Source organism: Hypomesus nipponensis, chromosome 1, assembly GCF_054491055.1.
Source record: "Hypomesus nipponensis isolate SF chromosome 1, ASM5449105v1, whole genome shotgun sequence".
NCBI classification, from domain to species: domain Eukaryota; kingdom Metazoa; phylum Chordata; class Actinopteri; order Osmeriformes; family Osmeridae; genus Hypomesus; species Hypomesus nipponensis.
The window spans coordinates 4,477,501-4,492,500 of NC_140361.1; the positions used below are offsets into that span (position 1 = coordinate 4,477,501).

General features: G+C 50.5%; 1 protein-coding gene across 1 annotated transcript in view; it reads right to left on the minus strand.

Annotated features, from left to right (window-relative positions):
- The window catches only part of LOC146302113 (uncharacterized), a 78,702-nt gene that overhangs the window by 20,504 nt on the left and 43,198 nt on the right, over positions 1-15,000 (minus strand). Inside the window, exons 3-5 of the mRNA XM_084702400.1 lie at positions 7,116-7,160; positions 3,153-3,160; positions 2,949-2,975 (exon numbers count right to left, since the gene is read on the minus strand). Coding sequence (XP_084558526.1) covers positions 2,949-2,975; positions 3,153-3,160; positions 7,116-7,160 — 80 coding nt within the window. The remainder of the gene's footprint in view (positions 1-2,948; positions 2,976-3,152; positions 3,161-7,115; positions 7,161-15,000) is intronic.

Below are 15,000 nucleotides of genomic sequence, written 5' to 3' on the forward strand. Positions count from 1 at the left end.
CAGAGAGAGAGAGAGAGAGAGAGAGAGAGACAGAGAGAGAGGGAGAGAGAGAGAGACAGAGAGAGAGAAAGAGAAAAAGGGAAAGAGAGAGGCGGAAAAATAAAGGGAGCTGGAATGCAAATAAAATTAAGTCTTACTCCCCCCACCACCACACACACAAGCTGCCAACATTTCAGCATTTCCACAAATGAAACCAGCCACAAAGAGAGAATTAGGGGGAGATGAAAAAGAGGGGGGGGGGGTGAGAAAAGAGAGAAAGAAAGAAAGAAAGACAATGAGAGAGAGAGACACAGGGGAGGGGGAAGGAGAGACAGAGAAAGTTGGTGTTAGAGGGGAGAAATAATAATTACAGAGTGAGAAAGTTAGTCTAGATTTACCACTAAAACCTCAAGCTGGGGACAACAGGATGAAGGACTTCTGTGTCTCAACAATCTGTTCATCTGTGTGTGTGTGTGTGTGATTGTGAGTCCCTCGACATCAGAGTGGATTCTGGGATCTGGGGGACGTTTAGGTCGACCATTTAGACTCAATTTCCAAAAAACACTTGGATGAAGAATGCCGCTTTTGTTATCAACTCTCCACTTCTCTCTCCATCATTCTGTCTCATGCCCCTCCACTATCGTATTTGTCAGTTTTATTCATTTGTTCTCTCTCCCTTACTATTTATCCATTTTCTTTCTCTCTCTCTCCCTCCCTCTCTTTGAAGAAGACAATGAGTCACATCTGGATCTAATATCCACCAGCCTCTCCTCTCTTCCTCTCTCCTCATCTCTCCTCTCCTCTCTCCCCAGCCTCTCCTCTCCTCGCTGTAGGGATTGTCTGTAAGCAGGCTGGTTTATGCCCTGCGTATGGGGGGATGATTTGAGGATGACGACCCTCCCAGCTCCAGTCAGACCAGCGTGTTTCTTCTGAGATGCAGGAGGTAGAGAGAGGCAGAGGAACACTGCTGTCCTGCTCTGCTTTTAATCTGCTCAAGGGCCTGAGAGGCACCAGTCTGTCTGTCTGTCTGACTGTCTGACTGTCTGACTGTCTGACTGTCTGATCGTCTGTCTGTCTGTCTGTCTGTCTGTCTGTCTGTCTGACTGTCTGTCTGACTGACTGTCTGACTGTCTGTTGCCAATTTATGCATAAGTATGTGCATGTTTATGCATATGTGTGTATGTGTGTGTATCTGTGTGTGTGTGTGTGTGTGTATCTGTGTGTGTGTGTATCTGTGTGTGTGTGTGGGTTTACTCTCCTGTCAGTGTCAGCCGCTGATTGTTTGACACTGCTGAAACTTGAACCCCACCAGCTATGATTAATGAGAGGAGAAAGGGACAGAATATATGAGGAACACACTCACACACACATGACAGGGGGCTGTGTGAGGAGTCAGCTCATTAGCTGTGTTTATCCTGCTGATCATTCCTCCATGCAGCCGCAGTGCGAATTAACGAATTTAACGCCTGTGGGACATATGTACTACACACACAGACACAGACACACACACACACACACACTCATTCACTCACACACTCACAGACATGCACACATGCACAGATGCACACCCACAGTGAAGCAGACCTGGAGTCAGTGATGACTAGGGGGCTTGTTGGAATAAAGGTTATTCTAGAATGGAGAAAGTTCTTGGCACAACCAACATTCGGCCAGAGTCAGTCAGCTTGAAGCACACACACACACCGACCCACAAACACACACACACCGACCCCCACACACACAAACATACACAAACACACAGAAATCTATATTGCCAATGCAGGAAACCTGAGCGTCCTAACTGGAAACATTAGGCAGTCTGCTGTCTATAGTACAGAACTGTGTGATTAATCTAGTGTTGTTTCGCTGAAACTCCATACATACTCACTTTCTCCCCCCCCCCCGCCCCGCCCCCCAGAACACATACCCAACAGGATGTGACACAGTCACATGACTGTGTGATAGGGGACACTATGATACCAGAATCCCTCGGACCACTCCGTCCAGGGTCCAGCCTAAGGTGCTTCTAGAGCTGGTCTCTCTTGAGATGGGAGAGGGAGATGGGATATGGTACATGCAGACACACACTCGTACAAACGCGCACACACACACACACACACAGGCACAGACGCACACAAACATACACTATTACCAGCTCCCACCTGTGTGTAATTAGCAGCACGTTTCCCGACAGGGGTGGGGGGGATAGATGGAGGGGTGGAGAGGTGCCATGCAGACCTGAGTCTGGGATCCCTGGAGAGGGGGGCAGGGGGCGGGGTGCGGGGGGCGGTGAACTTCCCAACATTCCCAATGGAACAAAATCTCTAATTACCCTACTGGATGGCCAGTCCACCATGCCAAACACACTCACACACACACACACACACACACAATGTCTCCCCCTCTCATTGCAGTCCCTCATGTGAACACTAGAGGTCTCCACATCACAGTCTACATGGAAAGATCTGAAGAAGAGTGGGGACATCGTTCTCAGGGGACAGACCAGAAGACTATTTTTCTAGATATTCATCTAATTGAACAGCTGTGTTTGAGGCTTCAGAAATAGAAACAATCCCCTTGAGGAACCGTGTTGAGAGACACAGGACGAGCAAACTGTTTATAACTGTGAGTCATTATCTAATGGGCGGCTGGCGTGATGTCATTAACGTGAGTCAAGTTATGGGAACAGACCGGGCCTTTAGGGTGACACCCAAATGATACATTGTTGGTCTGTGTGTGTGTCTTCGACGGTCATAGCTCAGGATGTATTTACGATAGGTGGCAAAATAATTGAGGATTGAGTGTGCAAGCAAGGAGACAAGGAGAGGAGAGAAGGAGAGGAGAGAAGGAGAGAAGGAGAGGAGAGAAGGAGACAGCAAATTAAGCGAGGGAACAACGTAAAGGAAAGTAGACCTCATCCATCAAGTGACCTGGAGTTTGAGGCTTTGGTCAAAAAAATTAAACAGAATTACCGGATATCCATCTCTTCCAGCCTTGCCCTGGTAAGGTCACACACACGTACACACGCACACACAGGTTAGAGAGGGAGAAGAAACACACATCATACGTTAGAGCATATCAAACACTACACTGAAAATGCACTCACATACACATGCCGTTTCTTTTGGTGTGTATGTGTGTGTGTGGTTGTGTGTGTGTACTGATGAGGTACTTACTGGAGCTCCTGCATTATACAAACAAAAACCCCACAAACACAACAGACCAACATACAGAGAAGACAAAAAGAGAGAACAGTCATTAGTGTTATTATAAATACACATGATTCTGATTCTGATTATACATGAAATGGTTTCTAGAAACTGCTCTGTGTTTCTGGCTTCTGGGATACAGATGAACGAGAGGGGGAGATGAGGAGGAGGAGGAGGAGGAGAGGAGGAGAGAAAGGAGGAGGGTTCTCAAGGCTCTTTGATGGCGCTGAACTTCTGAGACTTTTGTTCCAGGGAACAGGACAGAGTACATCATGTTCTCAGAGTGGTGGATTAGAATCTATAATAAGACCAATCAAATCAAAGATGTGTCCTTTTCTCCTTGTCTCCCATATCTCCCCTCCTCTCCCCTCCCCTCCTCTCCCCTCCCCTCCTCTCCTCTCCTCTCCTCTCCTCTCCTCTCCTCTCCTCTCCTCTCCTCTCCTCTCCTCTCCTCTCCTCTCCTCTCCTCTCCTCTCCTCTCCTCTCCTCCTCTCCCCTCCCCTCCCCTCCCCTCCCCTCCCCTCCCCTCCCCTCCCCTCCCCTCCCCTCCCCTCCCCTCCCCTCCCCTCCCCTCCCCTCCCCTCCCCTCCCCTCCCCTCCCCTCCCCTCTCCTCTCCTCTCCTCTCCTCTCCCCCTCTCTCCTCTCCTCCTCTCCCTTTCTCTCCTCTACTTCTCTCCTTCCTGAAGGGTGGGGAGTGGGTGGAGGGGGGAGTGGGGGGAACTGGACCTGCCGACCTGCCACTCATTACAACCAGGCTCCTCTGCTGTCTGCCTGCTGTTGTGTGTTGGGGTTTAATTGATGATTGGGCGACGTGCCCGCAACATAACTATAACAATATACAATCAACATGGAGGATACGCAGGCCGCTCACACAGAAAGAGAGAGAGAGAGAGAGACAGAGGGAGAGAGGGAGAAAGAGAGAGAGAGAGACAGAGAGAGAGAGAGACAGAAAGAGAGAGACAGAGAGAGAGGGAGAGAGGCAGAGAGAGAGAAACAGAGAGAGAGAGAGGATGATAGGAAACAGACAGTCTCTGGGAGGAGAACAGAGTAGAAAAAGTGTTGAGGAGAGGAGAGGAGAGGAAGGGGGGGGGAGAAGAGGAGGAGAGGAGGGAAGGGTGAGGTTTTGAGGTTTATGGATCATGAAACTAGTCAATCGAGTTTACGGGTGTCTAGACGCTAGGATAGGGACCCCCCCCCAGACGCCGCCTGCAGACGTCCCAGACACCCCGGTAAACAAACACTCTGGGTAGAGTGACACACACACCAACTAGGGCTACCCTGCCCATACAACTGTTGACAAGTGGGGTGTGTGTGTGAGAGAGTCTGTGTCAAATACACACATACACTCACGCATGCACACACACACACAGACCCATCAACCCATACATGAAACCAGACTACAGAAAAACTAAACCTGAACAGAATCACTTCCTCCGCAGACAAGGCAGGTAGAACCAGCCTGGTGCGTCTTTGATGTTCTCCCTGACAGAAACAGGTGCCTGGAACAACATAGGATCCTGATGCACAACACTGAGGTTCAGCTGTCCAGGGGGGTATTCCAGTTGGGTAACCCTGAAATGAGGAAAACTCTGAGTTTTCCGTTCGAGAAAGAGAGGTAACGCAAATTGAGTGTCCATGGTAACTGACTCGCACCGTATCTATATATATATACTATATATATCTATATCTATTTATATGAGCTATTGTTCCTACTATTAACATGATTCACCTGTGACCATGCACCCTCCTGTAACTGGTGTTCTAGCAAATCCATTTCAAGGCACTTGCTTCATAAGATGCAGTTTGTACAACTCCTTACAGGTAACTAAGAATAGGCCTACATGAGATCACATTAAATTCCATAGTTCCACATGCAGAATTCACCTGCCATGAAAGGAACATCTCACTGTGTGCAGCTATTGATGGATCATCTTCATCATCATCATCATCATCATCATCATCATCATCATCCTCCTGTGATAAAAATCATTCTGTTGGGGGTTACTGCTACTACAAGTTAAAATAGGCACAAACTGATATTTACTTTTTATCATTTAGAACATCATTAAAACCAAGGTGACGTATAGGCTACAATTACGAGCTTAAAGGCCTTAGCAAAATATGCCTTAGCCTATCCGTTCATAGTATTTTTTTATATTTCATTTAACGTTAAACATGCTCGTTTAGTCCACCACTTTTTCCCCTGTAATATTAACGGACAGTGTAGTTAAATGTTCAATGTACGTATATGGACTGGCTACTGAATTCAAATGTATGCATTGACTCGGCCAGCAATTGTCTCCCACACCAATTGTGTCTACACCTCAACAGCCGTGTTGCTTTTTCCCAGAATATATGCTCAGATTCACCATAAACACATATTAACACTTCTATCGGAAGTGTTGTGAAGTACAACAACATTTGTTTTGTTTCGGGTAGATCCTCGTATTGGAGCTCCATTGATGTTGGCTTTGGGTAGTTCTCATGCCCGCACAGAGTGGACGTACTGTGAGTTGATTGACTTAATTCACATCAGCTTTTCTGGAACTGAAAAGTCAGACTTTCCCATTTTAGGGTAAATCAAGTCAGAGTTCAGGGTTAGGTTCACAGTTTGTTGAACCTGCTTTCTGGAATCCCCCCCTGGTCAGGATGGAACAAGGTCTTCATCTCCAATCAGGAGTGATAGAGAGACATGTGGTGGGCAGCGAGGATGGAGGGAGGGAGGGAGGGAGGGAGGAGGGAAGGAAGGAAGGAAGGAAGGAAGGAGGGAGAGAGGAAGGAGGGAGGGAAGGAGGGAGGGAGGGAAGGAGGGAAGGAGGGAAGGAGGGAAGGAGGGAAGGAGGGAAGGAGGGAAGGAGGGAGGGAGGGAAGGAGGGAGGGAAGGGCAGAGGGGGGAGGGAAGTGCGGAGGGGGGAGGGAAGTGCGGAGGGGGGGAGGGAAGTGCAGAGGGGGGGAGGGAAGTGCAGAGGGGGGGAGGGAAGTGCAGAGGGGCGGAGGGAAGTGCGGAGGGAGGCAGGGAAGGAGGTAGGGAGGGAAGTGCAGAGGGGGGAGAGAGTTTTTGGGGGGGGGATTCTGGGGGGCAGATTGATGATCCAGACGGTGATTCTTAACTGAGTCAGCATCGTCAACAGTGAGTCACCTCATAAAAATACACACACCACACACACACACACACACACACACTGTCCAGTCAGATGAACTACTGTGTGTGTGAGCCTCCTCTCCATTGTCCTCAAGCATCAACAAAACGTTTCTCTCCTTGAACATGAGTCAAGGTTTCAGAGAAATCCAGAGAGGTGTGACCCAGCCAGACAGAGGAAGCTCTGGTCTCTCCTACTGCTACTGCAGAGTCTGGTCTGGAGAGACACAAGCCCTGAAGAAGTTGTTTGTCCAATAAGTGTTCTGTGGTTTAAGACAAGAACTACTGAAGATGGAGCCCAGAGATTCTGGCAAGGTAGCGACTCAATAGCTGGCTACTGCAGCCTCTACCTCTGCAGCCTCTACCTCTGCAGCCTCTGACTCTGCAGCCTCTGACTCTGCAGCCTCTAACCCTGCAGCCTCTAACCCTGCAGCCTCTACCTCTGCCGCCTCTAATTCTGCAGCCTCTAACTCTGCAGCCTCTAACTCGGCAGCCTCTAACTCTGCAGCCTCTAACCCTGTAGCCTCTAACTCTGTGGTTGGCATTAGCATGAGGCTGACAGAGAGTTAGAGGACGGCTGGAGCTCATCAGAACTCTGACTCACAAGAGTCTACCACTTCCTGTATGGGGGGGGGGGTGGGAGGGAGAAAGAGAGAGAGGGAGGTAGAGAGAGAGGGAGAGAGAGTGAGTGAGAGAATATGAGGGAAGGAGTGAGAGAGAGAGAGAGAGAGAGAGAGAGAGAGAGAGAGAGAGAGAGAGAGAGAGAAGAGAAAAAAGTAGAGTGACATACCTGGATCTCCTCTTCTGCCCATCCGCCCACGCTTCCCTGGAGGACCTGCAAAACACACAACACATTAACACACACACACACACAACACGTTAACACACACAACACATTAACACACACACAACACGTTAACACACACACAGCAGAACAACCACACATCTCAAGCAACTGTCTCCCAACCCTCCCTCACTCGCTTCATCCCAGCAGTAAAATGGAAACCATACTACAGTGCTCTGTTTGTGGTGTGTCAACTGAGTGTGTGTATGTGTGAGACAGTGTGTGTGTGTGTGTGTGTGTGTGTGTGAGAGAGTGTGTGTGTGTGCTGTGCTGTGATACTAACTGCTCAAAGCTGAAGACATGCTCTCTCCACAGCCATTATTGGAGTTATTGTAGCAGGCTTATCACATCACTCTGCGAGGTCCTTCAAACTGCACTTCCCTCCTCCTCTCCTCCTCCCTGCCTCTCCTCCAGCCCTCCTTATCTCCTCCTCCTCCTCCCTGCCTCTCCTCCAGCCCTCCCTATCTCTCTCCTCCTCCCTGCCTCTCCTCCAGCCCTCCATATCTCTCTCCTCCTCCCTGCCTCTCCTCCAGCCCTCCCTATCTCTCTCCTGCTCCCTGCCTCTCTCTCTTTCACTCTCCCCCAATCCCCTCCCTCTCTCTTCTCATCTCATGTCTTCTTCCTCCCTTCATAGAGGTGTGGAGCTAGAAGGACCAGATGCCAGGTACCAGGACTTCATATTATGGGGTGTCTGTCTCTGGACTTGCCAGCAGGACAGTCGCCAGGGTCAAAGTGCCACGGCGACTGAAAGCGGAGCGTGTGATGTCATGGGTGGCAACGTGGCTGATGACAGGCTGACTGAATAGAGGAACTGATGGTAAAAACAGCAGGTGTGCAGAGTGTGTGTGTGTGTGTGTGTGTTTGTTAAAGAGTGTACTGTGTAGGTGTATGCTTGGTAGTATGTGTGTAGGTGTGCGCTTGTTACAGTGTGTGTGTGTGTGTGTGTGTGTGTTAGTGAGTGTGTACCGTAGAATGTTTATTAGGACAGCAGCTGGCCAGATTGTCTTACTAAGACAGAACACTAAACACATACCTGCACACAGAGTAGACACATAAGACACACACAGCCACAAGCACACACACTGGGTCAGGTTTCGATCTGTCACATACCAGGCTAGGCTGTCATAGAACCACACTAGAAGGTGTGTGTGTCTCTGTGTGTGTGTGGTGGTGGTCTATAAACAGTAAAGGGGAACATGTCACCCGTCGTTTTGTAAGTGACATCAGCAGAGCAAGCCACAGATGGAAGATCAAAGGCCAGTGGAACTTCATTAACCCCACACACACACACACACAGCTCCTGTACAGCCAAACGCAAGGCTCCAACATCACTCACTCCTACTCACTTTCTCTCATTTTGCTTCTTCTTTCTGTCTTCCACTCTCTGTAACACTCTCTCTCTCTCTCTCTCTCTCTCTCTCTCTCTCTCTCTCTCTCTCTCTCTCTCTCTTCTCTCTCTCTCTCTCTCTCTCTCTCTCTCTCTCTCTCTCTCTCTCTCTCTCTCTCTCTCTCTCTCTCTCTCTCTCTCTCTCTCCCTCTCTCTCTCTCTCTCTCTCTCTCTCTCTCTCTCTCTCTCTCTCTCTCTCTCTCTCTCTCTCTCTCTCTCTCTCTCTCTCCCTCTCTCTCTCTCTCTCTCTCTCTCTCTCTCTCTCCTCTCTCCCTCTCCCTCTCCCTCTCCCTCTCTCTCTCTCTCCCTCTCTCTCTCTCTCTCCCTCTCTCTCTCTCTTCCTCCCTCTCTCTTCCTCCCTCTCTCTCTCTGATGATAGTAACATGTGCTCATGCTCCGCTGAGTGGTCCTTAATACATCCCAACTCTCCCAGCACTGCTACCTTCAACCTTGACTCTGCACGCACACAAACACACACACACACACGCACACACACACACACACACACTTCACCTGGAGGAAAAGGGGGAGAGAGGGAGAGGGGGGGAGGGAAAGGAGGTTAGAGAGTAACTTCTACTTTCACTGAGGAAGAAGGCGTCTTATATTTCCACTCGTCTGTCCATAATATTTTTGTTTTACAAGGTTCTTTGCATCACTTTCATTTGATCTCTCTCCCTCCCAGAGAACAAGCGAGAGAGAGAGAGAGTGGTGAGTGTGTGCCTGTATGTGAGAATGACTGTGAGATTATAAGACATTGACACGAATGAGTGATGTTGGTGTAAACATGCCTGGTTTACTATTCATGTGCATTCCAAAAGTGAGTGTGTGTTTGTGGGTGTGTGTGTGACAGTATGTGTGTGTGTGTAGTGGGTGTGTTAGTCTTCCAGCTGCTTTAGAGTTGTTATGGTCTTCTGGTCTGTTGCAGATTCATGATGGTCCATGGAGGTTCATCCACACACAAACTCAATTAGTCACACACGCACGCACAGACGCACCCGTTTATTTAACCAGCTGACATCTGACAGATCCACAGTACACAGAATTATCACTCTCTCTCTCTCTCTCTCTCTCTCTCTCTCTCTCTCTCTCTCTCTCTCTCTCTCTCTCTCTCTCTGTCTCTCTCTGTCTCTCTCTGTCTCTCTCTCTCTCTCTCTCTCTCTCTCTCTCTCTCTCTCTCTCTCTCTCTCTCTCTCTCTCTGTCTCTCTCTGTCTCTCTCTCTCTCTCTCTCTCTCTCTATCTGACACCATACCAAGACAGACCTATGCACGTGTGGTTGTATAAATTAGAGTGCAATTGTGTGTGAATGTCCAAACAGTGTGTGCACGTTTAACAAGATACGCATTTACCAGCGGGTGTGTTTACCAATGTGTGTGTAACTTTGAGTCTTGTCGACTATCCATTAAGTGTGGGCACTAGCGTGACATGTCAAACCACGCACGCACACACACACATACATACACATGCACACACACACACGTGTAAAACACACACACACTCTAGAGAGAGGTACGTTTCAGACCCTTATGCTTTAAATACACAAACACACACACAAACACACACACAAACACACACACCCACACCCACTCTCTCACGCACACACACCCTGCAGTAAATGGCGACAGGCTGTGTTTGTGAAGGAGATCAGATCTGAACCATGGCCACCATGGTAGAAGTTCTCCAGGCCTTAAGCCCACCTCTACAACTCCCCCCTCCATCGCTCAATTGCTTGTCTACCTCAGTCTCCCTCCCTTTATCTCTCCATCACTCCATCTATCCCTCCACCCTCCGCTGCTCCATTCCTGCCTCCCAGGAGGTGTGAAATTGTCCGTCAGCAAAGCAGGCTCGGGGCCCTTGGAGGGCCCCACAGCATCAACAGCAGGATTAACACTGGCACGCATGTGTGTGTGTGTGTGTGGCTGTATGTGTGTGTGTGTGTGTGGTTGGGTGTGTGTGTGTGTGGTTGAGTGTGTGTGTGGCTGTGTGTGTGTGTGGTTGAGTGTGTTTTAACAGGGAGCTGAGACACGCCTCTAAGTGTGTTTCCAACACCAGCATCATGTGACCAGGGTGCTGTGACCAGGGTGCTGTGACCAGGGTGCTGTGACCAGGGTACTGTGACCAGGGTGCTGTGACCAGGGTGCTGTGACCAGGGTGCTGTGACCAGGGTGCTGTGACCAGGGTACTGTGACCAGGGTGCTGTGACCAGGGTGCTGTGACCAGGGTGCTGTGACCAGGGTGCTGTGACCAGGGTGCTGTGACCAGGGTACTGTGACCAGGGTGCTGTGACCAGGGTACTGTGACCAGGGTGCTGTGACCAGGGTGCTGTGACCAGGGTGCTGTGACCAGGGTGCTGTGACCAGGGTACTGTGACCAGGGTGCTGTGACCAGGGTGCTGTGACCAGGGTGCTGTGACCAGGGTGCTGTGACCAGGGTACTGTGACCAGGGTGCTGTGACCAGGGTGCTGTGACCAGGGTGCTGTGACCAGGGTGCTGTGACCAGGGTGCTGTGACCAGGGTGCTGTGACCAGGGTGCTGTGACCAGGGTGCTGTGACCAGGGTGCTGGTGTGTGTGGACAAGGTGGTGGGGTGGGGCAGGGGGCAGTAACAGGTAACAGAATAGTATCCCCTAGACTCCCTAGTTAGTCCCTAATCTCCTCCCTCCTTAACAAGGCACATTTACAGTCCCTCTGAGCTTGCCAAGGCGATTCTCTGAGTTGCTAAGGTAAGCCATACAAACTGTAAGCAGCCACAGACATACACACATACACTCACACACACAGGCTTCTGTGTAGTTCACCTCCAGGTGGTCCTGATTGGATGATTATACAGTGACTTGGCGTGGCGGCCTGCAAGCGTTCAACACCATAAAACACACTAAGCTGACAGGCCAAACACTCGTCTGCTCCAGTCAACACACGGTGATGTGTGTGTAGGTGTGTGTGTGGACATGTGTCTGTGTGTGTGTGTGTAGGTGTGTGTGTGGTCTGTAGAAGAGTGACTCTTCAGACACGGGAAGCTACTGGACCTAATAGAGCTACTAATACACACGTCTACACAGCATCACACACACAGACACACAACCACAGCATCACACACACAGACACACAACCACAGCATCACACACACAGACACACACTATAGAGTGCTGGACATGCACACACACCCATTAACACCCAAGTGCTGGTGTGGAGAGAGGAGGGATTTCTGTCGAAGCACAATACACACCACACCTGCCGGCAATTAACTAATCTCCCTCTCCCTCTCCCTCCCTCCCTCCCTCCCTCCCTCCCTCCCTCCCTCCCTCCCTCCCTCCCTCCCTCCCTCCCTCCCTCCCTCCCTCCCTCCCTCCCTCCCTCTCTCTCTCTCTCTCTCTCTCTCTCTCTCTCTCTCTCTCTCTCGCTCTCTCTCTCTCTCTCTCTCTCTCTCTCTCTCTCTCTCTCTCTCTCTCTCTCTCTCTCTCTCTCTCCGTCTTTCCGAAGGACAAAAGTGTGTGTTGGTGTAGGTTTTCTACTACAGAGTGGTAGAGTTCCTTCACCATGTTAGTTGTCACCCTGATCACTCTCTGCTGCTCCTGACATTACACACACCATGCCCTCATTCCTCTGAGTGTGTAGGTGTGTGTGTGTGTGCATGTCGGTGTGTATGTGTGTGTGTGTGTGTATGTGCGTGGGTGGGTGTGTGTTACTGCCAGGGCAGGTGCAGACTCTCCCCTCTGGAGGAGGAGGTCACCAGACACCCAACCTGATTGGTCAGTTCTTGATTTGGGCCAATAGCCTACTCAGGTTTCAGGGTGTGTGGATGTCTGGGATGTCTGGGGGGGCTAACACACGCCTGCTGACGGCTTGGATCAGACTGCTGCTGTGTGAGTGTATTTGTGTGTGTGTATTTGTGTGTGTGTATTTGTGTGTGTGTATTTGTGTGTGTGTATGTGAGACAGCTGGTGTAGGGCCTCTCTGCAGTGATGATATCTAAACACTGACCCACATGGCTGAGACGTATGTATCAATCATCTCTCTTCACCAATCAGATACCAGCATTAGAGTCCAGCCCAATGTGACCTTGTGTACATGTCATGAGGAATCGTGAGATACTCACACACAGACAAGAGCACACACACACACCTTCTCTACCAAGATCTTGCCGGAGCAGTGAGGCTTCTACAACCGCATGCCGTACTCTCCCAGTGTGTCCCGGTAGAGAGGTGAAACCAGAACTGAACACTGCCCCCCCCTCCCTCCCTTCCCCCCCTCCCCCTCCCCCCGCCCCTCCAGGCACAACCACAAAAAAGTATGTCGGAACAAGGAATACATTAGAGTCCACTTCAAGGAGATTTAGAACCTGAGAGTCCAGGCTCTCTCTCTCTCTCTCTCTCTCTCTCTCTCTCTCTCTCTCTTTCTCTCTGTCTGTCTTTCTCTAGCCCCCCACCCCTCCCCCCTGTCTCCGTACCCCCCCCCCCCCCCCCTCTCTCTCTCTGTTCCAATGTTTCATATTTCTGGAAGGGCAAGGGCCCCCATAAATCTGCCAGAGGAGCAGTTGTAGTCAAACTAACTACCTGGAGACAACACAATAGAGGCTTTATGTACGATCATAAAGCCCTGCAAACACACACACACGCACTCATACTAAGCACTGCGAAGTGTGAACTTTAACAGGGGCACAGCCGATAGGGTTTAAAAATGGGCATGACATTTCTTTAACAGGACGTTTCTCCTCTCAATCAACCTTGGGACTCTAACGCTGTCTGAGCAGCGTGGTGGAGCTGCCCTGCTTATGGTGTTTACCACTGCTGCAGAAACACACGCTGGGAGAGCAGCGAGTCCAGCTCGCTTTACGGGGCCAGCTGAGCCTGCCTCTTACAGCCCAGTTAGCTGCTCATGAAGGTTAGGAGGAGGCGGAGGAGAGGATGGAAAGATGGCATGATGGAGGGGGAAAGATGGAGGGTGGGAGGCGGGAGAGATGGGGGATAGAGGGAGAAAGATGGAAGGACTATGTGGCAGGATTGAGGGGAAAATTTGGAGGGAGGGAGGGAGGGAGAGGGGAAAAAGGGTGGCATGAAAGATTGGAGGGGAGGGAGGGAAAGAGAGATGAAGAAATGCAAGGAGAAAAGATGAGACAGAGAGAAAAGGAGATAGAGAGAACCAAGGAGCGAGAGAGACAGAGACAGAGAGACAGAGAGACAGAGAGACAGAGAGACAGAGATAGAGAGAGAGAGACAGAGAGAGAGAGATAGTCATGTCTCTGGGTTCCGCCCTGTCGTGATGTCAGAGCGTGTCCCCTGGTGACCCAGCTTCAACAGGAAGTTAATAGGTGCTAGCTGACCTTTACAAGGAATAAACAGAATGAGAGAACGAGAGATGAACATGGAAATAAGATAAGAAGGGAGAGAGAGAGAGAGAGATTAGGAGAGATAGACACACACTAGAGAATCATGTAAATATTGTGCTTGTGAATGTGAGGTGCCCTTCCACAGTCCCCCCCTTCCCATAGGTAAACACATACTTCTCCCTCCCTCCCTCCCTCCCTCCCTCCCTCCCTCCCTCCCTCCCTCCCTCCCTCCCTCCCTCCCTCCCTCCCTCCCTCCCTCCCTCCCTCCCTCCCTCCCTCCCTCCCTCCCTCCCTCCCTCCCTCCCTCCCTCCCTCCCTCCCTGCCTCCCTGCCTCCCTCCCTCTCTCTCTTTCTCTCCCTCTCTCTCCCTCTCTCTCTCTCTCTCTCTCTCTCTCTCTCTCTCTCTCTCTCTCTCTCTCTCTCTCTCTCTCTCTCTCTCTCTCTCTCGCTCTCTCTCTCTCTCTCTCTGTCTCTCTGTTTCTCCCTTCCTCTTGCATAGGCAGATCTGAGATCAGACTCACCAACATTAATATTAACCAAAGGGAGCAAGGGTCAGATGGCAAGGGTCAGGGCCTATAAATCTACCACAGTCCTCCAGCATGCGTCACAACTCTCTCTCTCTCTCTCTCTCTCTCTCTCTCTCTCTCTCTCTCTCTCTCTCTCTCTCTCTCTCTCTCTCTCTCTCTCTCTCTCTCTCTCTCTCTCTCTCTCTCTCTCTCTCACACACACACACACACTCGAGTGTCAGGGTGATTTAAGTCGCTCGGCTTGGTGGGGGCAGCTGAGAGATGATTAAGACTGATCCTCTCACACGCCATAGAGGCACGCTCTCTCTTCCTCTCTTTCTTTCTCATCTCTCTCTCTCTCTCCTTCTCTCTCGTCTGTCCATCTCTCCACACATCTGCAGACCCCAGGGTTAAGATCTGTTGATCATCTAGAGTGTTTCCTGTCACACTCCTTAGTATGTCACTCCCTCCCTTCCTCAAACCCCTCTCTCTCTCTCTCTCTCTCTCTCTCTCTCTCTCTCCATCTGTCCCGGTCCGCGTCCCCGGCCGCCCCGCTCTGTCACACCCCTCCCTCCCTCCCTCCCTCCCTCCTCTGAGCAGAGGTCTTCTCCCCTC